The 22670-nt window shown below is 37.5% G+C and overlaps 2 protein-coding genes across 2 annotated transcripts in view; one reads left to right on the forward strand and one right to left on the reverse strand.

Moving 5' to 3' along the window:
* The window catches only part of MOSPD2 (motile sperm domain containing 2), a 32838-nt gene extending 32514 nt beyond the window's left edge, over positions 1–324 (reverse strand). Inside the window, exon 1 of the mRNA XM_021409916.1 lies at positions 186–324. Coding sequence (XP_021265591.1) covers positions 186–317 — 132 coding nt within the window. The 5' untranslated portion in view covers positions 318–324. The remainder of the gene's footprint in view (positions 1–185) is intronic.
* On the forward strand, positions 298–21829 carry FANCB (Fanconi anemia complementation group B). The gene is made up of 9 exons (XM_021409900.1): positions 298–505; positions 854–1874; positions 2483–2635; positions 3126–3218; positions 8008–8136; positions 8969–9132; positions 10515–10969; positions 11813–12050; positions 14053–21829. Exons 2-9 carry the CDS (start codon positions 936–938, stop codon positions 14471–14473), a joined length of 2592 nt encoding a protein of 863 aa, XP_021265575.1. The 5' UTR covers positions 298–505; positions 854–935; the 3' UTR covers positions 14474–21829.

Raw genomic sequence — 22670 nt, forward strand, 5'->3', positions numbered from 1 at the left:
GAGAAACCGGTGGGACGTGAAAGGGCCCCGCGCGGCCCCTCACACCTGCGCGTCAGAGCCGGCAGAGCCGGCCGACCACCCCGCCGTTTAACCACCGCCCAACCGCCGCTCCATCCTCCCCACCCCACCCGCGCGAGGGCCGCCGGGAAGCAGGGGAGAGCGCGGGGCGCGAGAGGACCACTCACGTCAGCCATGGTGCGGCGAGGCCGCCCGCAACGGCCGCGGCAGCTGCAGGAGGGCAGGAAGGAGCGGCGAAGCAGAAGCCGCGTGACCCCAGGGGGCGGGGCCAAAGGGAGTGGGCGGGGCCAGACGCCCATCCCAGCAGCGGGAGCCGGGCGGCCTGTAGCCCCGCCCCTTGGTGAGGCATGGCCCCGCCTCCCCGCGCCCAGCTTCCTCTCCCGTCATGCGCTGCGTGGCGCGAGTTTTGGAGGGGCGCGCGCTGTGCTCGCTTCCGGCCTGTGCTGCTTTCCTTGTCTCGTCATGTCCGGCGCTGCGGCGCGGGCAGGTGGGTAAATTTAGCCCCCCGGGTCGGGTCTTCGTATGGAGGCTTGTGTGGGCGGGGCGGGCGTGTCCCCTCAGACGGGGGCGGCTCAGCGGTGCGGTCGGCGTTAGCGTTGTCTCTATGTTACTGGGCCGGCTGCTGGCGGGCTGTAACTTAGCCCAGCAGTTGCGACGTGCCTGGGACGCTTTAGTTCTGCAAGTCTTTTGGCGCACCGTTGCGTTACGCCGTTCTCATCTGTGTTATTAAAGCGCTCAATTCGTCTATGTCATTGCTTTGTGATGTAGTTTTCCTTAAGGGTTAGTGCAGCTGCTCACAGAGCGATTTACTTTTTGTTCCGCTTTCGTTTTGCAGGTGGAGAGCTTATAGCTAGGCTAAACCTGACAAAAATGGAGAGGTATCCGTTTTTCGTGTAGGGGAATGCACAGAAAGAGAAATGAAGATGTTTCTGAGTGAGCAACAGCACGTCTTGTCCTACAATGGAGAACTCCTCGTGTTTCAGCTGTCAAAAACAAAGCACGTGGAGGGAGCAGCTGACAAAACAGTGAAGCTGTGTGTCAGGAGGATGGCATTTGACAGAGACACTAAGCTGTTTGTTCAGAAGTCTTCTGGAGCGTTTAGCATGCATGCAAAACACTTAGAAGCTGAAATCATTTGTTGTGACTGCGCAACGCATTCCAAAACAGGGATTGTTCTTCCCTGTGTTTTGATGAAAATGAAAAAACAGAATAATGTTGTCAAGCACCTTTTACTGTTGCTTCACAGCTCCAATCAGTTTGAGCAGTCTTGTCATTTTAAATTGGATTATGAGCTGAAAGAGGATGTCAGGTTGTTTGCTGGCCCCTCGGTCTTGTGGAGGCACGCCAACAGGCTGTTCTACATCTCTCCTGACACCTGCACGGTTCTGAGTGCTCCTGTTCAACTTTCTTCCATTATGTGGACAGGTGAAATTGAGGGTGAAGGCACTGTTGTGTTAGGGATCAGAACTGCTTGCCTGCCGGAGAGTGAGGATGGTGATGAGTTTTCCACTTCAGATAGAGCCATCTGGGGCAGTGAGTTCTTTGGATATGCAATTGAAATGCAAAAAATGCTGACAGGCACATGCTTCATGCCTCATGCTTACAGCAGAGTGGTGTCTTCTGTCTGTGTCTGCAAGAATGAGATACTGAAAAAACAGCTCAGAATATCAGCTGTTGCCATCACGCACAAGAATCAACTGATCTGGTTCCAAGATGGTGTCCATAAGGGTGTTTGTGAGCTTCCTTTTGAGAAACCATGCTCAATAAAAACTGCTGTAACCAGTAGCAATGATTTGCTATTTATTGTGTCTTTTTCCTCTGGGAATATATGTGTTGTACAGAGAGAGAACTTGCAGGTATTTGTGGCCTTAAGTAGCTCCCTTTTCCTACTGCATCTTTTTTGTATATATTGTTCTATCTGAAATGAGAAGCTATGTGTTTAATATTTATTGCTTTTTGTCTTTCCCTTCACCTCTATTAAAATAAGCTGGTTTAAGTATATGGTTATTTTTCCTTTCATTGCTTTCTTATATATTTGAAAAGAAATCCTGGTTTCTAATATTTAGTACTACGTTTTATGAGTCTGATGTGTAGCCTCTATTGAAAACAAAATCTATAGTATGAGAATTTAAAGCTTAAGACAGCTACAAATGTGCTTGCAAAATTTAGATTAAAATCATAGTAAACTGTTATTATTTTAAAGCATAAACTTCTTGGAATTGATAAGCTTTTTGAGGTTTCCTTCCATGCCAAAAAACATTCTTTCCTAGAAGTGACAAGGAGGTCCTCGCTTTATTTTTCCTTCTGTCTGTAGAGACAGAATTAACTACTAGGTTTGTGTAATGCTCTGTCAAGAAGACGCAATGGAAATGAAATCTTGTCTTATCTGAGACACAAGTTTCATCAAAATGAAATCACATACAAGATTCCAAACATATGTTTTTTGAAACCTCTTCTACTGCAGGTTACTTCCAAATGGCAGAAGGTGAAGTCTGTTCTGGTAGATGATTTCATTGGTTCTGGAACTGAGCAACTGCTACTGCTTTTTAATGATGACTCCAATACAGATGTGTTAAATACGTTCAAAATAACAGATTTTGGAAAGGTCAGCTATGAAGTAAGTTCAGTTTGCCTTTTCTCAGCTGCTCAGTCTGTGCTTAAAAAACTTGAGAAATGATTAAAGCAGTGGTGCTAAGTGAAATTGAATGTTTGTTGTGAAATGCTCTGAAGTTTGAATATAATTGAGTATAATAGTCTGTTTGAATCATGATGTAAGTTATCTGGAGAGATTATTCTACTTCCTGGATAGTATCAGCATTCTTTTGGGAATATGGTTGAAGATGCTTCAGATATGTAATAGATATTCTACAATGCTTAGCTTTTAGTTAAGAAAATTAAGGTTATAGTGCATGTTTATTACTGTCTCATAATTGTGTCTTTCTTTTATGTATTAACAATCCTTAATTGCTTTCAGAGGATGAGATTTTTCTTCTAAAACAATATGGCTATTCTTCTGCTTTCCTCACCCTTTTTTTTTTTTTAAATAATGTGTAATAGCTTGTACCTTATTTCCAGCTTTTTAAATATTTTTGCTTTTTTTTTTTTAGAGTGGTATTAATTACAAAGACGATGTTCCTGCTGCAGAAGGATTACAAGAGAATGGTTTGCTTACCATCCAAGCTCTTGAAACAAGATTACAGGTTTGTGCTAATATATCTACCTTCCTGTTTTCTCCAAATTAATTTTCTGTATCATTAGTCTAAAGGGTGAGGTTAATAATACTATTTTTATTGGAGAAGTGGTTCAGGGAGAAATTAGTGTTATTAAGTATCCATTCTTGAATTGGTGGTTGTCTGTTTCAGTTCATTCAGTTGTTATAAATGCATTTAGGTAATTAGAAGTATCTAATTTTAATTAAATTTTTGTGATAATGCTGAAGCCATTTTATAAAAGCTTTGTAACAGTCACTTTACTCTTGGATGTTTAAATGCTAGTTTCATAATATCAGAGCATTTACTTCTTTTACTCAGTGTTACATACTTTGAGATGCCAGGTTTCCAAAGAGTGCTGATGAGTAGCAGCTGTTCCTGGAAAAATTAACTGTTTCTTTGTCTAGGGACTTCAGTCAAGTTGACTTTAACTTCTGCCCAAATTGGTGATGATTGTTATTTCACCACCTGCTGATGTTTTCCTTTCTGATACTAGCAGTTTTATTGGCATAATACAGCAGTGTAGTGAATGAAGTTAAGACGTGTATCCTTCTTTTAATTAGCTTAATATAAAATATGCTGGGGAATAATACATGCTAGAGCATAGACAATCCGGGGGTTATATCATCTGCTACTGAAACTTGAAGATACAGCTTTCTAGTTTAAGTTATGTTAGTAAACATCCAGCACGCTCTCCCAGATGTTCTTTGGCACTATTGTGTGATTGCCTTGGTCTAAAGTAGTTAGTAATTGACGAAATAAGAAAATTATTTAAAACAAGCAAAAAACTAACAACTTCTGAAGACAGCATAAATCATGGATAAAGTCAGTGTAAGAATCTTGTTAGTTTACTTGCAGTGCTTTGAGTATGAAGTAGGAGGTAATTATTCTGTTCATTTGTGAATTAGTGAAAACTTTAGTCTATGGTTGTAGTTTGATCTGTAGACTTTAAGAGGAAGGAATCTCACCAGGAAAAGTTTTGTTTATTACTGGAAAAAAAAGGAGGACTACGATTTGTTTCCATGAGGGAAACACTGAAAAAGGGGAAGAAAAAAAAAAGTAAATCTGTTTTCTTCTAATATCTAGATATCTAGAGATACTATACGTCTCCTGAAAGATAGAAGCCGTTGTTTGGAGAGCAGAAAAAAATAGATTTCTCGTTCCTGGAAGTGAGAAGAAAGTAGCTGGATTAATTTTGAGAACCTTTAGGTCCCTTCTAGCCCTTTTTTTCTTTTCTTTTTTTTTTTTTGTTACAGTTCTTAGCCTTGCTCACTAGAGGTCTACTGGTTTTTACATACAGAAGTGCAAGTTTCCTTCACAATATGTTACTTTCTACCCATGACTTGGGTAGTGATATATTTTAAACATTATTTATTGGCTCCTTTACTCTTTCCTTACTCGCTACATTACTATGTCCTTCAGCCAAACAGGCATTAGTTTCCATCTCTTGTTTTTTGCTCTTTCCACTTTCGTCATGTGGATTGTCTGCCCTGCCACTGACTGCTGAATGTTTTACGTAACTTGTCTTTTGACATTTGTCTTTTTATACACTGACTGGCTTTCTGCTTTACAGCTTTGTGAATCTGTGTTTGGATCAAATGAATACTCTGTTTTGCACATTCTGTTGGTTTTGATAGAAGCAAGCCTCTGACTGAAGATCTTATGTATCATCTGCTGATAAAGTCCTTCTGATGAAGACACAATCTTTCATAAGACTTTTTTTTTTTTAATTTCTTTTAGACATAGTAGATCTCTAATTTTCCAAGTCACAGCCTAGCAGAGGCACTGTAAGAAAATTGAAAATCCTCTTATTTTTTTAATGCTTTAAATCCTTGATATTGCCATGGCAATAAATTTGGAAGTAGGTGGAGATATGATTTTAGCCTTAATGTTGTTTCCTTGCTGATATCTCTGTTGTTCTGTATGTTTCCCTGAATAGTAAAGTACTGTTGCTGGTTTTTTTCTTATCTGATGTAACTGAATTTCAAGGATGATTGTTTTGATGCAGTAGTGCATGGATCCTGCTTAGCTTGGAAATTTCCAAAAGTTATTAGTTAGTTTATCACGAAAATTCAAGTTCTCTAGAAATTTGCTGTCAAGTTTGCATTAACAATCTCTGTGGTATCTCTTATTTTAGGGCAAAGAGCAAATGCAGCCTTTTTTTATACCTCTGTTGCTACCCCCAAATATTTTATGCCTACGTAACTGTTTTCAAGCCATGTGAAAACTTTGGTAGGAGTTATACTCCACTACATTGAAATATACTGCATTTAAGTCATACACAGTAATATGTGTAAGTGGCATGTTGTAGATAATGAAACTGGAATATCTGTCAGTGGAACTGCTCTGTGTTTATCATGTATCCAGTCTTTAGGGCCTGCACTCAGCATTTATGCCCCTGAAGATTTTTTTTTTCCTTAGCACTTATTACACTGTCTTTGAAGGGGAATTCCTTTGGCACAGTAGTGCAGCTACACTATGGCTGTGGTTACAGCGTTTCTCATGATTTTACTTGTCTGTTCTGACATGAATATAGGATTATTCAACACCAACTGCCAAACGGTTTTGTAAGGGTTATAGTGCTAGGCTCTTGATTAATTTTTTTTCCGTTCACTTGGCTTGCCTGTTTTAGGGCACTCTGTGTTTTGTTTAGAGTTTGTTTTTTGGGGGGGGTTGGTTTGTGTGGTTTTCTTCCCTCTCCTCTCATTTATTGAATTGAGAATTTATTTGTTCCCATTTTGAGAATGTTGTTTTGGTAGTGGGTGGGAAGTTATTCAAGAAATGTTCTGTACATTTTATTTTTAAAACTTAGATTAGAAATAATAACAAGTAGTTGTTTTCTGTGTAACCTTTGCTGTAGATTGAGCCTTTTTTGATATTTTTTCATAAAGGATTTCAGTTGCTTGGAAACCACAGAGACTCTTATTTAATAAAAAAGCAGCAGATATCTGAATTATGTTTCCCTCTGGCATTTTTGTCTACTTTTACTGTTCCATTTTTGCTTTTCACTGTAGTTCTAGTCCTGTCTATTGTGAATCTTCCTTTCCATTTTCTGCCCTTTGCAAAAAGTTCTTGGCTTAGTATTTTTAGCTTTGTATGTATGGGTATTATTTTATTTATGAATATTGTAAGTTTAATTGCATTGTGTCAAAGTGCTGTCCTACTTACTACTAAGCCTCTGCTTTAATTTGCTTTGCTTTCTGACAGTGATTCATCTGTTGCACTGATTGTGCTGAATTTTCTCTCAGCTTTGTTTGTTCAGCTCTATACTACAATGTTTTTAAGTGGATGTTTCTTTTCTGTTTTTAAAATGATTCACTTTTATTTTCTGTACCACAGTGTAAAGATCGTGACCTCTGCTTGTGCTTGTTACTCAGTACATCTTGGGTAGGGGACTAAGGATGTATGTTTCCCTTGTTCCAGAAACAGTGATAGAGTGTTACTCTAGTTTATACGATGTGATAAATTTCAGTTCTCATTCTTGTGTTGCTTTATGAAGAGGAAGAAAGTGCTTGCAAAATCACACTGGACGGCAATTGTAAATCTTTGGCTGTTTTGACTGTTTCTCACTATTATTTCCCTGTTTTTTTCCTTCTGTATCTGAGTTTCTTACTCAGGAGTTACGAACAGGAGTAAGTAGTAGTTTGGTATTCTGTTGACTGAAGTTAGGAAGAGATTGTAGAAACATAAAATCATAGAATGGTTTGGGTTGGAAGGGACCTTTAAGATTATCTAGTTCCATCCCCCCTGCTTATAGGTAGGGACACCTTCCTCTAGACTGGGTTGCTCGAAGCCCCATCCAGCCTGGCCTTGAATGCTTCCAGGGAGGGGGCATCCACAGCCTCTCTGGGCAACCTGTTCCAGTGTCTCACCATCCTCACAGTAAAGAATTTCTTCCTAATATCTAGTCTAAATCTATTCTCTTACAGTTTGTCCTGTCGCTACATGCCCTTATAAAAAGTCCCTCCACAGCTTTGTTCTTTGTTCTTAACTTTTTCTTTTCTTCCCTTGCCAAGTCTGGCACTGGAGTATTTCGTGGAATCTGGTACTTGTGATGCTTGGTTTGATAGGTGTTAAATCATTTTGTTAGAGAATTCATCATGATGGGGGCTATTTGCTCTAAATGCCCTTTGCTCTTGCATCATGAGCAAATGGCATCGCTCCTCTTACTTGAAGTGCTTTTCATTCAGGCTTGTCAGTTGGTGATGACTGAATCTGATGTCTTTTTTATTTGTTTATTAGCTTAGAGGCTGTTTTTCCTTTCCAGTGATAGGCTTTGTTCTCTTTTCTGTTGTTGACAGTAACATACTTCTGAGGAGCTTACTTTCCAGAGAACTTCTTGAAGAATTTTTTAACATATAATAACTTAATGCATGGAACTTGTCTATGTATTTGTTTGTAAAACTGTCAACCTTTCAATATATTTACTTGAACAATAATCAATATTAGTCTTGACAAAACATCAGAAATGATGTTAATACAGAAGTAAAGCAGAAACAATAATGGAAGAGTTGAATATTTACATAAACATCTAATGCAAACATTCTCCAAGTAAGATAAACTCAGAATTTTATATTGAGAGAACAAGACTCCTGGATTCATATTTGGACAGCAGAATACTTGAGCAATTTTTAGAAGCATTACTTGAGAAACATCAGGAACTTACATTGTGATACTTGCATAAAATGGAATGCTGAAGGTTATCTTGGTAACATCAATACCAATTCTTATTTGCAGTAGACTAGAGACTATGTCTAATGACCATTTTTATATTTTACAGGCTGGTCTCGCATCTGTTCGAGAGCTACAGCAGCATTTAGGTCTCAAAAAGAGAGTTATTCTTGAATCATGCAGAGCACTAATAGATCTTGTTGAAGGAAGAAGCCATGTTCTACCAAGCGCAAAAAAGGTAAACTACAGAAGAAAGCACACTGATCACTTCTGATTTTTGTTGAGCCATTTGTAGGAGGCACTTCCCTCAACCACTTGCTTTTACCAGCAGAAACTGCCACTTCCAAAACTTATTAATTTGCTCTAAGTAAAGCCTGATTCATTATTTTAACCTGACAATTTACGTAGTTAGGAGTAAATTTAATTTTTTCTTGAAATTGATTTGCACAGTACCTCCTGGTGACTGGTTTGTACGGAGGAATAACCTTTAACAAAGAGTTAATGACAAACAGTAGGAGGACTGTATAGTCTTAATTGGCACAGTTGCCTGGATATCGAATACCTGTCTCTGATCTAATATGATATGAAAAATGAGCTGTGATTTCTGTAGGCGAAATTTATTTTGCAGTGGGACAGTGTGAACTGTGAGCTGAAAGGTGACAGAGTTTGGCCAAATGTTATATTTGTATGCTTCTCAAACGAAGACTCATAATTACTTGAAATCTACCTGATCTTTCAGTTAATATTGTGGTCTCCTTCAAGTCAACCGGGTTTAGACAGCAAAATTTTAAGCAATTAATATAATATAACTTCTAATGCCTTAAATCATCTTTGGAAGAAGACACTTACAAGCAGAGGATGAGCTGTTTTTGTCATTATAGCTTTTGTTTTAAGAAAGTGGATTTCTATCTTGTAAATCTATTCTAGAGAATAAACTAGTTTGTATAGATTTCATTTTATGTGTATTAAAAGCACCTCTGGTAATAATTTGTAGTAGAAGATGAAGGAATGCAATATAAAAAGAACTAATATCTGTACTTAATTTATCTAAACAAACATTTTTCTGTAAGGAAGGCCTTGTCTGTCTCTGGGATGATGTGGAAAGACCTCACTCTCTTAGTAAAGAGCCATCGTTGACTCCTAAACTTCAAGATCACTTCATAGAGAAACTGTGGCAACGTGTTGTGGGTGACAACTTGGTAGTTGGAGTAAAACTAACTGAATCATTTTGTTTGTAAGTATATAAATCAAATAATTTCATTTTGTAGTTCTATAGAAATTGAGATTGCAAGTAAGACCCTGCAGTAGTAAGAGTGGATTTTTGAGATTTGACTTTTCTCATTTGAACATCTGTGTAAAATGTATTTCTAGTGCATTTTGCCAGTATTGTTGCCATGGCATGTCTCTCTAGTGCTGGGCCAAAAATATATCATCTAGCCAAAAATCAGCTGTGTCAATATAACTACATCATTACTGGAGGCATTTATAATGGCGCTTTCTTTGACAAAAATTATGATTCTTTATAGTTCACATTAGCATAGGTATACTGATGTCAGTATGAGGTATAGATTTAGCTCTGTTTTAACTATACTGTTCCTGCTGCTTAAGTATTAATATCTTGCCATTCATAAGGAGAGTAATTTCCTTAAAAAGCAGAATAAAACATTTTTATTTCTCTGATCGACTTAATAAATATTCAGCTATGCTGTAGTCAGATATCAAATCAAGTAAGTATTTGTTAAGCCTATGCATTAAATGAATTACACGGAACAAGCAGGCATAAAATACTTAAGCTTCAAAAAGATTTGTTCTCATTATTGTCCTTAAAATAATTTCTTCTGTTCATTTTAGTTGCTTAGTTCTAGTCATAATTACTACTGATGTTATTCCTCCATTGACAAGGGAGCTAACTTGGAATGCACTTTGGAAAAACAGGATTATGGGAAACAAACTGATGATAGACAGTGTACAATGTAAACTTTGTTAGAGTCAGAAGTTACCTTTGACCTATACTCTCACAGGCGTTGTAGCTGAGACTGTGTTAAGGTAAGCTTAAGGAGTATTGACGCCACTAAAAATCATTCAAGTGATTGTGAGGGAGCTGACCTATCAGGCCCTTCGGTTGTTCTGCTGGAACCACGGGTGTATTATTTCTCAACTATCAGTTTGCTATAAGTTTACAAGGAAGTTGACCTTGTCTTCTTGGTGGCCTCTGTTAAGAGCTACCAAGGCAAAAAGGTTGTTTTTGCTTTTTGAGTGTTTATTCTTTTATCTTTGGTGACAGTGACTTTGTTTTTGAAAGTGAAATACCTAATTCCCGTATAGCTTCAGAAGTCCTAAGAAGATTTGGAACTACTTTTTTAAAACCAGCAGCGACCTTGCCCTCTCCCCCATTTTTACAGTTGAGAACTGATCTGTGAAGATTAAGTTGTTTGTCAAAGGTTACCTGGTAGGCTAGCAACAGAACCTCGATCTCCTGGGCTCCAGGAGCCCAGAGTTGTGGGCCTGTGGTTTTGGGGAAAAGGGCTTGCTTTCTTTTCACCCCCAGTGTGCTAGTTTTCAGTGATTATTTTTGGGCTTCCTACTAATGCAATCATCTTACGTGGATTTTTACAGATCAGTAAGTGATATCAGTTTATCGTTAGTGATGGATCAAGACTTCTCTTTGATTTCTCCAATTATTGAGTGTCGGAATAAAATCATTAAGGTGAACAAAGTCTTCTCAGCATTATCTGTCTCCTCGTGTCAAATTGAGCCTCCTCAAAAAAAGATGAGATTGGATTTGCATAGCAAGAATGATCTGAAAAAAGAGTTTCATAAGAGATGTTCTAGGACTCAGCTGGATAAAGCAAAGACAGTCACTGCTGTTACCAGCCTTTCACCACTACTGGCATTTCATCGTGTTTGTTGTGCAGTTCTACTACATGCAAAGAAGCAAAACCATCGGAATGGTGATTTACTGAAGAGCAAAAGGATAACTTTACTCTGTGGAAAAATTTTGCTAAGTCTGGAAGATATTTCAAATGGAAAATATTCAGTAAATATGCTAAAAGATAATAGTTACTGTACAGGTAAATGGATTGATAGGATTTGGATTCACAAAGATGTGGTTGATTGTTCTGTTTTTTCTAGATGACATTAAGCTAAATTTTCAAGGTGTAATTATGTTTCTTTGAACACAATGCATAGACTTCTGAATTAAAAGCTGGATGAAATAGAAGGCAGAATAACCATTTTTTTAAAATAAAAAAAATTCATATAGTTGCTATAAGGTTTTATAGCATTGGAGCTGAAGTGCATTGAGAGGTTAATTTTGAAGATAAATCTGAATACAGATATAGCTTGCTTTTTTCCTACAAATAAGATATTTACTGTTGATTAGGTGCATACTTTTATTTTTCCTGACATAGCATTACTACTTTTTAGGTAATACCAAAATAATTGAAGCTTTTCCTCATCTGCACAGCTATTGAGTTGTATGTATGTTTTTTTTCTTTGTAGTTTCTGACTGAACTGATTTTGAACTGGGCTTCTGCTAATGTAGTGAAATGTCCTTTTGATCACTTGCTATGAATTTTAATTTCTTCCTGTAATGCCACATCATCAGCTAACACCAAAGTGCTATCTTAATATCACAGGAGGCTATTAATAGTGTTCCCTTGGCAAGGTGACATTTATCTTTAGAGCTCTCTTATTATGTAGTTGCAGCTTTGTTAATCAGGTAACCGTTTTGCTCGACAGAAATAGGTGTAAGAATATAGGTGAGAAGAAAATTTCCCAAGAAAATCTTGAATGTAGGTGCAGACTCTGCAAGTAAAACTGGGAGTGTGAATCAAAAATTGATTCACATCTGCTGTGTGTAACCTTATCAAAATGTTTAGGTTAAGTATCTTTTTTTCTGTATTTTCTTGCAGGTTCCGTGGAAGACATACTTGCTATCCTTGCTGTATCCATCAGATTTTCCTTTCAGATTGTTTCTTCTGACTACACACTGACTCGAGTAAATTCATGGATACTTAGAGAAATGGACTGTGTACCATTTAAGGAATGCCCTGACATGGTGTTCTCTCATCAAGCAGGAAATATGTATGGTACAATCTTTAGCTGGACACTGAAAAGTCCATTTGAAGGAGTTCTAACAGTATTTTGCAGGTAAAATTGGTCAAAAGTTTTACACTATATTCATCTTATACACATGCTTTTATCTTCATGTTGTCTCATACTAGCATCATAACCAACAGCCATAGTACTGATAAGAGAATGTCAGAGTCTGAGTTGTCATATTTAACTTTGTGCTAGTGTGCTGAATTCCAAGCAATCTAGTCCCCTTTAATAGACACTTGGCACCATTTATTTGGTTCATTTCAATGCATAGTAATTTTATATTCGTTTTTTCTTAATACATATTTTTTCCAATATATGTTGTTTTTTTAATCATAAGGGAATGTTTTTAATGAAAACAAGCCAGACAGTTTAAATTGAATTCTTCGTCTTTTTTCAGTTTAGTAATGCAACATACATTTAGTCTAACTTGTACATTTTTCTGATATACTTTATTTTCTATCTACCATTATATTGAAGAGGAAATAATCTGAAGAATCTCAGTGATTTCCTTATGTAGGCTGTCAAACTACTGGGCTAAAATGATGTACATCAGGTAAACAAGTTAGTAACACTTCCATCATAGCTGGATTTAGCTGGATAAGGCTCACAATGTGAGAAGTAATTTTCAAATACTGACAAACTTTCCTTTTCCTGAATAGTTCAAGCTAAAACAACAAAAACTAAAAGAAAGTAAGGGTACATCTCTTAGGAATCTCTAATAGTAAAAGATAAAACTTCATTCAGTTAGGAGCTGATTACCTTTTATGTAAGAGCAAAGAGTAATGCTTTTAAAAGTCAGGACTTTTGAAAACCTCCTTTTGGAAACTTAGGTTACGTGGTACTATTTATTTTCAATCCAGCTTAATATCAGTGCTTAATGAGCTGCATGTTTATACTTGTATTTTCAGTGTTGTTGTTTTTTCCCCTTCTTTGGATTGATCTTTTTCTAGTAGAGTATTTCTCTGACTGATTGAAGGTACTGACAATTTTTTTTCACAGCCTTTCAGAACTGAGATAAGCTGCATCTGTTATGAGTAGTTGAAAATTAGGATAAGTAAATTGCAATAGAACAGCTTTAAGGGAAGCAGCTTTACTGATCAGTATGAGAAAACTAGCTACTCAGGGATGTGTCACGGTTTGAAGAGTTAATCACTTGACACCCCTCCCTCCCCTCAAGAGAAGAGGGGGAAGGAAGAGGAGGAAACCCGGTTGAGATAGGAGAAACTAATTTAATAAAAGGAATGTGAGATAATACGGAATAATTAAGAATAATAAATAAACCAAAAATAAACTGGAGGAGAGAGAGTCAGTCCAAGTGCTTGTTGGCAGGCCTTCACACACTGGCCTCCCAGAAAAGATGAGAGAACTTCCCCCTCACCCAGAATTGGAAGATCAAGTCTCCCAGAGCTGGAACTCACGTGGAATAGCTGAGTCTGCTGGAAGCACAGTGCACAGGAAGTACATCCAGCGCTGTGCTTAAGCATCAGGCAGCCTGCCATATGATACCATGATACGGAATACTGACAAAACCAGGACAAGATGCTTTTTAATTTTACCAGCACTACTATATCCAGAGTCCTTAATTTTGAATATCTGTTTCTTTTTAAGCACAACACTTCCCTGCCAGTGGCTGTTCAAAAAAGACCAGCGGTTAGCCACCTAATAGCTCTGCAGTGCATATGTATTGATGGTGACAGTACAGGAATACATCTTTCTTCTGCCCCTAAATGCATACTAGGCAACTTAGTGTTGTCATGTGTGGTTTTTACACACAATGAATTGTTTCTTAAAGAAAGAAGTGATGCTTACATAGCTGGATATATATTTTAATGTTGAATATTTGTTATCGAAGCAACAGCTCTTTTGATATACAGTAGCTAGACTGCATTCCATTAGAAAGTCCTTGCTGGCAGTTTTGTGTACTGTGTACACAATACTTAAAACCACAATCATCCTAAGTTTTCATCTGTTTGATTTAAAGTAGCTTTATTATATTTACCATTGTAGAATTTTGAACACACAAGATATCTTTAATACTCTTATTTTGCAGAAGTCTGACTGTCTTGTTCCAGTGTCTTCATAGCCTTACTAGAGTTCTCCCACCAAACTGTGATGTAAAACTCCTGAAATCCGGAAGCAAAGGTGTACTTACTGAGCAGTTAGCGCTGGCTTTGGAAAAAGAAATGTTCACCTCAAGGAGTTTCCTCTTCTCAAAAGAAAGTAAAGCTGAAAACAATTTGACAAGGTGGAATGAGCCTGGCAAGAAAATCAGTGATCCTCCTGTGGCTGCTTTACTGGACAGTGAGGATGGAGTTCAGCAATTCAGAAAGAAGCTTCAAAATGAAAAGGAAGAGTGTGTGCAAAGTATGAACGAAACAATGGATGGTACCCTTTACCAGGAAATGGCTTTAAAAGTAGCAGAAGCTCAGCTCAGTTCTGATATGATTGTGTGGAGACTGAGCAAGTCCTAGAAACTTCTCTAAATTTATTTTGATTAAAGTTTTAATAAAATTGTAATATAAAATAATATTTATATTTTCATATATTTATATCACTTTTTATTCTACAGCTCAGGTATTTGTAGAGATAAATAGCAGTATTTTGGTTGATGACTTCTAGCTAGTTCAGCAAAAATGAGTATTAAAAATAGCAGTAATTGTTTGGTTACAGATTTCTAAAATATATTTTAAGGTATTTTTCTAATAAATATTATTTGAAAGTTACAATTCTTGATCTTTAAATGAAATACATTAGAAAAAAATAGAGTGTACTGTTTAAAATAGTCCTTTTAAATTTCTACTAAAACTATTAACACAGACAACGCTAAGCTTTTTTTTTTTTTTAAATCTTAAGACTAAGCTATAGGAAGTATATCTAAGTTACACAATTTTAATTCATAATTTGATTATGAGGTTTGACAAATTCAAAGCAGCAGCAGCAGCCTATTTTCATGATATGTCATGACTTTTAAACAACTTCTGTTAAATCTACGCACCTGTTGTTAAATCTGAGGGAGAAAGCTCTGACTGTTCTTTGCAGCTCGGTTTTGTGGAGGATACCCTCGGGTTTGAGACCTTTTGGAGTGCGCATTAGAGCCAGAGAAACTAGATCAAGCCTTTTACAAAATTTCATGAACTCTTGAACGTTCATCCTGTAATCCAAGGCTTTTAAATTTGAGAGATCCATCCTCACTGACAAGCCTACAGAAAGGCTAATTTGCTTGGTAAATCCTGGACAAAACTCTTTCCTTGGACCTTAACCCAGCTTCAAAAATGGAACAATTGTTTGCTAGTTTCCAGGGTTATAAATGCTTGTCAATATCAGCTGCTTGCTATCCTCAACTACTGTAAGTAATGAGCAACTCCTTGCCTAATCCTCTTTGTTTCTGATTAAAAAAAAATGGTATGTGTCTATCCTGGAAGATTGCTGCCTGTGATCTTGGAGATACTTCTTGCTATGGTAGTTACTTTTTATCTTTTTTTTTCCCTATCATGGTTACATTTTTTTCAGCTTTGCGAGTGTCAGAAAGCTTGGAAAATGGCAAATCATAATACTTTGTTTTCTTTTATCTCTGCTTTATGCAAGCAAAATCGTAGTGTTTGTCACCTTTTTTTTTCAAAAGTTGTCAAAACAGTTTGCTGCAAACAAAGTTTTAATAGTTAACAACTGCAGCATGTACTCTGACAGTAAGAGTTTGGGTTCAAGAATGAAAGATCTATCGATTCAGAAGAACGTTCCTCAAGAATTCTGTGTCTTTTTTTTGTCAAGAATTCCTGTCATGGTTTAACCCAGATGGCAGCTAAGCGCAACAGAACAGTTCATTTACTCCGACCCACTAGGTGGTATGGGGGATATAATTTTTAAGAAGTATAAATAGTGGATTGAGGTAAAGACGAGACAGAAAAGGAAGGGAAAATAATAGTAATGCTAATAAGATAGGTAGATCTGCAAAACAAGTGAAGCACAGTGTGATTGCTCATCACCTGCTGACTTATGCCCAGCCAGTTCCCAAGCAGCAGCAGTCCCCCCAGGCAGCTCCTGCTTTTATTGTTCTGCTTGATGTCATATGTTATGTGCTGTCTCTCCGACCAATCTGGGTCAGCTCTTACTCACCTCCAGCCCACTCACTGGTAGAGCAGTGTGAGAAGCTGAAATGTGCTTGATTTAGGGTAAGTACTGTTCAGCTCCAATTAAAACATCACTGTGTTATCAACTGTGTTTTTCTCTCCTGAATCCAAAACAGCTTCATCCCAGCCACAATGAAGAAAATTAACTCTATCTTAGCTGAAACTAGGACAGTGCCCTAAGAAATTAAACTCTGTATTTACTGGGTGAAACAGAATAATTTGAAAAAAACTAACCACCAAATCCAAAATACCTTTTTTGTTAAGGCACGTTTATGTTCAGCCCACAGTCAGAGCTAGGAGCTCATTGTCAGGACTTGGCAATCAGTTGTCACTGGAATTCCCAGAGTAACATTCCTAATTTTAAGCACTTACAGGAGGAAAAGAAATCTGGAAACACTGGCTTGCAGTTAAAGGCAATACCTTGGTAAACCAGCCGAGAAGGAACTTTCAGAGTGACAAAATTATTATTTATCTCAAGGTACTTGAAGGAGCTTGTGGAAAGTTGTGGAAGCAGTCCAGCCACTGATTTCTAGGAGGAAGCAAGGTGTCACGTAGTAATGTTAATATGCGTGTCTCTCTAAAAAGAAACTTAAATTTTATTCCCATCCCTCGCTTTGCAGAAATAGCAGAGTTGACCAAACGAAGAGAAGCTGCTACTGCTACGGACAGAAGTTGCCAGTTTCTAATTCCGTGGGATTAGTACCTGTTGTTATTTAAAAGCAGCACGTAGTTAAATCACGTAATTACATGACTCTTCCTTAGCAGAATGATAACCTATACAACAACATGTTTCTACTAATGAGTCCTTCCAGAGGCATGAATGCTTAGTTTTTGGATCATCAGATGAAGTCATCATAAGCTTTTCTAAGAGGCCTGTAAGATTCTTGGGTGTAGTTTCCCAACTCTCTAGTAATGACATTGCACAACTTCCATGGGTAGTGATGCAATTGGTAAATGTAATGTATTTGCATGAGAGATGCTTTAATGTCCCAGATTCTAAATATCTGCTAGAAATGCCTGGAAGGTTTCTGCTGGTAAACTTTTGGGCTGGGAACCATGCAAAACATACAGCTGTTCTGAGCAAAAGTGTTTCAAGCTCTCTAGCATATTATCATGAAATGCCAGCAATGGGAACCTTTTTAAAGAAATGTTTGATTTCCTAAATTTGTCTTTCGGAAGTAAAAGCAACTAGAGGCGTTGGAATTACTTGATTAATATCTGGGCACATGCTGCTGCTGAAATGTAGGATCCAAATTGCACCGATTAAGAGAATTACTTAGGTTGGTACCCTATGTTTCTGGCCCAGTTTCTGGACATCTGTATCATAATAACTATTCGCACAATGCTTTTGCTTACACATACTCAGCAGGAGCAACTACTGGGAGGCCAGTCCTAGACCCTCAGAGCTCTGGCTTCAAGGCAGGTAGTTCAGGAAATCTCTCAAAGGACCCTTTGCTTTATCAGGTGTGTATGTATAACCCTGCAGTGTTTTTGTCTTCATATAGCAACCACTACCTGCTTGTGCAAGGTCCAAGTTATGCAACCTGTTTTTGATACAAGTGTGGGTAGTGCCTATGTGCACAGCCAGCAGGCTTGTGGGTTTTTTTTTTCACACACAAACTTTTGACAAGATCATCAAACTATGCTCAGATACAGCTTGTCTTGGTTCCCAGAAAGTCTAGGAAACAGATTTTAATTTCTGAAAACCACCAGGCATCAGTGATTTCTAGCAGGTATCTGTCATTCTCTCTCTGATCAGGGCTGTAGTCAGCATGCAGTGGCTCACTACTAGCTATTCGAAGAGGCTTGATGTGAAAGGGAATCCTTGTACAGGAAGCATGACTGTTTATGCCTAATTGCATGGTTATGTCTGTCTTACCACTAAAGTCAGCATGATTTAAGGCTGTAAGACAAGTCATTGTGTCTCAAAGGACTGTTTTCCTAGCCAAGTTGGTATAATAAACAAAATTAACTGTTACGGTGATTTTCTCTGTTGTTATCAGACCTCTCAGCCAGGGGAAATCTGTCTGCTCTAGAGTAATCTCTGTTGGATAGCAGTATTTCCTTTTTAAGTGGGTGTGTACATATGTATATGTTTTATGTCAACCAAGAGGCTGCTGGATTTCTTTGTGGTAATGAGAGCTAAGCCTTCCCTCTCAGCTAATAATTAATTGTTTTCCCACAGCTTTTGAAAACTTGGAAACTGTGACAGTCTTATGACTGTTCTGAATCATGCTGACTGTGCTAAGACGACAAAATAATAATGCTAGCCTGCTTATCCATGAGTGAGTTACTCATTAAAGGCTATTAACAAAGATGATGGGGTCAGCAAAAGGAGTATCCAAATAATGGTAGTTTTCTGCTCCTCCCTTCCCTACTTTCCTGGGAGAACTGAAGTTTGAGAGTAGAAGGTAAGTGTCAATGCAAGGATAAAGGCATGAGTGTGTGGTGGTTGTTTTGGTTTTGGGGTGTGTGTGTGTATGCATCTGGAGGTTTTTTTGTTTGTTTTTACCCAATACTCGAGTCTCTGTATTTTAGGCATGCCCCTATGTGGGAACAAGATGATCATCTTGGATCAGTAGAAGTTTCTACCTAAGGCAAAGGCTATATCAAATACTCCCAGGGGAAAGGCAAATGAGTAGGAGGTTTGATACCACTCTTTAATTATTGCTTCAAGAATGTGATACTACTTTGGTATTTTCAGCGACCTTAGGTTTCTAGTATGTGACAACCTTACCCCTTTAGTGCATTGAGAAATTTGTGATTCACAAGTGCACAGTGGCAACTGATACTTATAACTAGGTTAGAACAAAGACTGCCAAAGGGTCAGGTCTGCATTAGTCCAGTTCCTGCTTGAAATCCCACATTCACAAACCCCTGTTGCTTAACTGTGGTATTTAGGTCAGGTCTGCAGCTTGGTAAAGTAGTTTCAGGTTAACTAATTCTTCTCCTTGTTGTCTAAATGGTGAGGTGGTGAATCATCCACCCAGCTGCAATCCTTACCTATGCAGAGAGGTATAAAGAAAAGTGCTTTGTAATGAGTCCTTCAAAACGGCGTGTGCTGCCTCTGTACCTGCCCCCTTCTCTCTCCTTGGAGCCCTAGTTACAATTTTGAGCTGAACATGTGATGTCTTTTATAATCCTGCCTTTGAAATGTTCTCAAGCACAAGGGGAAAAACAGAAGTTGCAAAATCTTCCAAAATGTCTGGATGGTGGGACTCTGCTATTTCTGCACAGTCTGTACTGTTCCCTCCCTACAGGCTCTACCAACAAGCTACTGGGTTATGGATTATGATTATGAGGATAAGTTGTTGGTTTTTTTTATAAGCTTTCTGTAATTAAAGTTCATTTTTAATGCAGCTCTACTTACTGGCAGTAGATTTCAATGCTATCCATAATCATTTAAAGATGTCACTTTAATTTTACCTCCTAATCTCATTTAAGAAAATTCAGCAGTCATTAGATATGTTGCTATACTACTATAACTTTCTAAGTCTACATTTGGATGCAAATTTTTAATATATAAGTTTTGTAGAAATCAGGGGAGGAATAAATTTTAGGATTTTTTGTTTGCTTGCTTTGTTTTTGCTTTTTTGCAGAATCATCTGTACCTCTGGCCCTGGAGGTGTTCAAGGAACGTTTAGATATTGTACTGAGGGACATGATCTAGTGAGAACTATTGGTGATAGGTGGACGGTTGGACTGGATGATCTTGTAGGTCTTTTCCAACCTTGGTGATTCTATGATTTTATGATCGAGGTGTGACCTATTGCAGTAAACATACACAGCCTTCTTTAACCATCCTAGATCAGTTGAGTAAGATGAAATTACATCAGAGAAATCAGAGGAAGTCGTCACATTGTAGGTACGGGTATTTTTTCGGTGCAGTGGGAAGAGGCAATAATGTCAAACCAGTTCAGGTACTTCTCACTGCTGATCAGCTTTTTCAAACACATAGTTTCATCGCCAAGAGTGGCTGTCGGATTTGAAGAGACCATGAACCTTCATGCTGGAACAGTCTAAGAGTAAGAATCAATACATATTTCATACAATCACTTGTGCTATGAGAGACCACCTTCAAGATGATACAGTCCAGCCACGAACCTGATCTGTGATCACATTCATTAGATTATGTTCTTCTCCATACTGGTCAGTGTAATGGCCACGTTGTATGAAAGTGCCGTGTTTCACCATCCCATCAAAAGACTGTCCATGTATTAATGACAGTGAGATGAACGCAAAAGTCATCCTCTGAATATCAGTTATTGCTACCTCTGCGGGGGACTTCTAGAAAGCCCAAATCACAGTTTACAGTGAAGGAAAATCATCAGCTTTTTAATGCTGGTGATTAATATGGGATTATTCTGGGATATTTTTCCCTAGTGATGTCCTTAAATTTCTCAAAATACATGATTCATATTTAGCTACTTAAACACAGCATTTCAATTGTGCTTTATTATCTAAAACACAAATTTAAAATTTGTTTACACCATGTGGTTTCAACTCATGTGCATTGTGGCATAATTTACCTTTCCTTGTCCTGGGGAGCACCTGTGTAAATGAATAATGAACCATTATTTTCTGGAGGTTGTTTCTTTGTTATTCCATCTCTCTGCAAAACTAACCAAATTATTCCAGTGCCAAGCACCTCACTGCTACGCAATGCTTTCTTGGTAAGCATGCGGTGTTTTTAAGGTGAAGGTCAGCATTTAACAGTTCTGTGGAACTAATTAATGTGAGTGAATTTATTTGAAAAGAATGACACTCTTTTTTTTTTTAAATATGCTCTGCCTGCATGTATAACTCGCTAGGAATGACTGACACATTTCACTCAGAGTTTGAAAAAATATATATATATACTTCATTACTGAGGTATTTTATCTCTGAAAGAAATTGCTGATTTAAAATTTCCCCCCCTTTTAGGGTTGAACAATGAAATAGAATTGACAGAAATAAACCGAAAGGATGAATAAGTGATCCCTGTGTATTGTATTTCCCCAAAATTTGAATATATTCTCTTCTGAAGTTATAACTAGATGATCCACTGAAATACCATAAACAGTATAATCTTCTCTGGGGGAAAAAAAAAAAAAAAAAAGGCTTGCCGAAGGAATAAATCCTTACTCTGTTTTCCTAACAAAGAGATATGAATTTTCCTAAATGAGTATATTTTCTGGATAAATTGACACATTGTAGGCAAAATGATGATGAATAATGGAAGAGTCCTGTCATTTTGAAAAGAAGTCTTTCTGTACTAAGCATTTCTTTTTACTGACTCTTGAAAACTCTTGGAGTGAATTAGATACTTAAAAATCCACAGTAACCTTCTATAAATTAGTAGTGTGTCTGAACTGTATCGCATTAGCAATATCAATGATCCATAATTTGAATGTTTTAAGTGTCTGAGGATAGCTAGCAGCTATAATGATGATTACTTTAACACCATCTGAAGGGTTGTTGTTGTCTTAACTTAATGGAATTTGTGGTGCAAAAGGAAGCTCATATGCATGTAAATCTACCTCTATGATACAATAAACCTGGGGAAAACTTACTTCATGGACTGTCTTACTGTCCAGTGCTATTTCTGATGTCTCTTGCATTGACTGTTAAACCTGTCTCATGTATCTCTCATGATAGCATTTCAGTTGTGAAATTTAATTTTTGCTGTAAGCTTAAAAAATAAAAGAGTCTTTGCTTTCAAGTACGCAAAATCTTTGTCATGTTGACATGTCAAAGACCTGGTGCAATCTTTGGTTTAAATCCTGGCCTCATCCAAGAAATCTTTTTAAGGGCTTCCAGGCTCTGGACATCCACTAAGTGATTCAGAATTTGCTGTTGATTTAATCTCAAAGTTCAGTGCTGGAGGCAGGAGGATTTCTTAGACCCAGTTCCTGAAATATTCTATCCCTTTGCCTAGGCTTTTATCAGTTAGCACAATTTTTGAGCAGATACAACTAGGCTGAACTTCCCAAATTAAAGGCAGAGAATAATAAATAATACACATGGCAATAAATTCAGGCCTGTATTTATTTTGCAGTTAACTATTGTTTATTTCGGAGTCTCTGTTCTTACTCTTTCATTTACTCAGGCAACAGATGTGATGCTTCAATTTTATTTGAAGTTGTTTGTACTAAAGCTGGCCAATAATTTGCCCATTGTGAACAATGCAATAGCACATCTTGTTGAAGTAATTGCTAACAATATTTTAGACTGTAAATCTTCATGTCATACTGCGCATTTTGAGGGATGAATGAACAAATACTGGATTACACATGCTTTGAATATCAAAAGGTTTGTTTTTTTTTTTTTTAAAAAAAAAAAGCCAGGCTTCAGTGATGAGCTATGAGACATCATTAAGGTTACATATTGCAGGGCAGGGTAACACCATTATTTTTTCAAGGTATTGTAGAAATTATATTTGCTTTTGGGTTCTAGTTATTTTTACATCATAATAAAAGGATAAATATATGTTCAGAAGTTCATATTTCCAGCTTCTAACTTGTTTGAGAGACATGAAGAACAACTTAACTCAAAAGCTAAA

The sequence above is a fragment of the Numida meleagris genome, chromosome 1 (genome assembly GCF_002078875.1).
Source record: "Numida meleagris isolate 19003 breed g44 Domestic line chromosome 1, NumMel1.0, whole genome shotgun sequence".
In the NCBI taxonomy this organism is placed as follows: Eukaryota; Metazoa; Chordata; class Aves; order Galliformes; family Numididae; genus Numida; species Numida meleagris.

Excerpts from the sequence above, each read along its gene's own strand:
- FANCB (XM_021409900.1), top strand. The coding sequence starts at position 936 with ATGAAGATGTTTCTGAGTGAGCAACAGCACGTCTTGTCCTACAATGGA. Across the intron at positions 8,137-8,968 it reads TTCTACCAAGCGCAAAAAAG|GAAGGCCTTGTCTGTCTCTG; the intron begins GTAAACTACAGA and ends TTTTTCTGTAAG. Across the intron at positions 12,051-14,052 it reads GTTCTAACAGTATTTTGCAG|AAGTCTGACTGTCTTGTTCC; the intron begins GTAAAATTGGTC and ends CTTATTTTGCAG.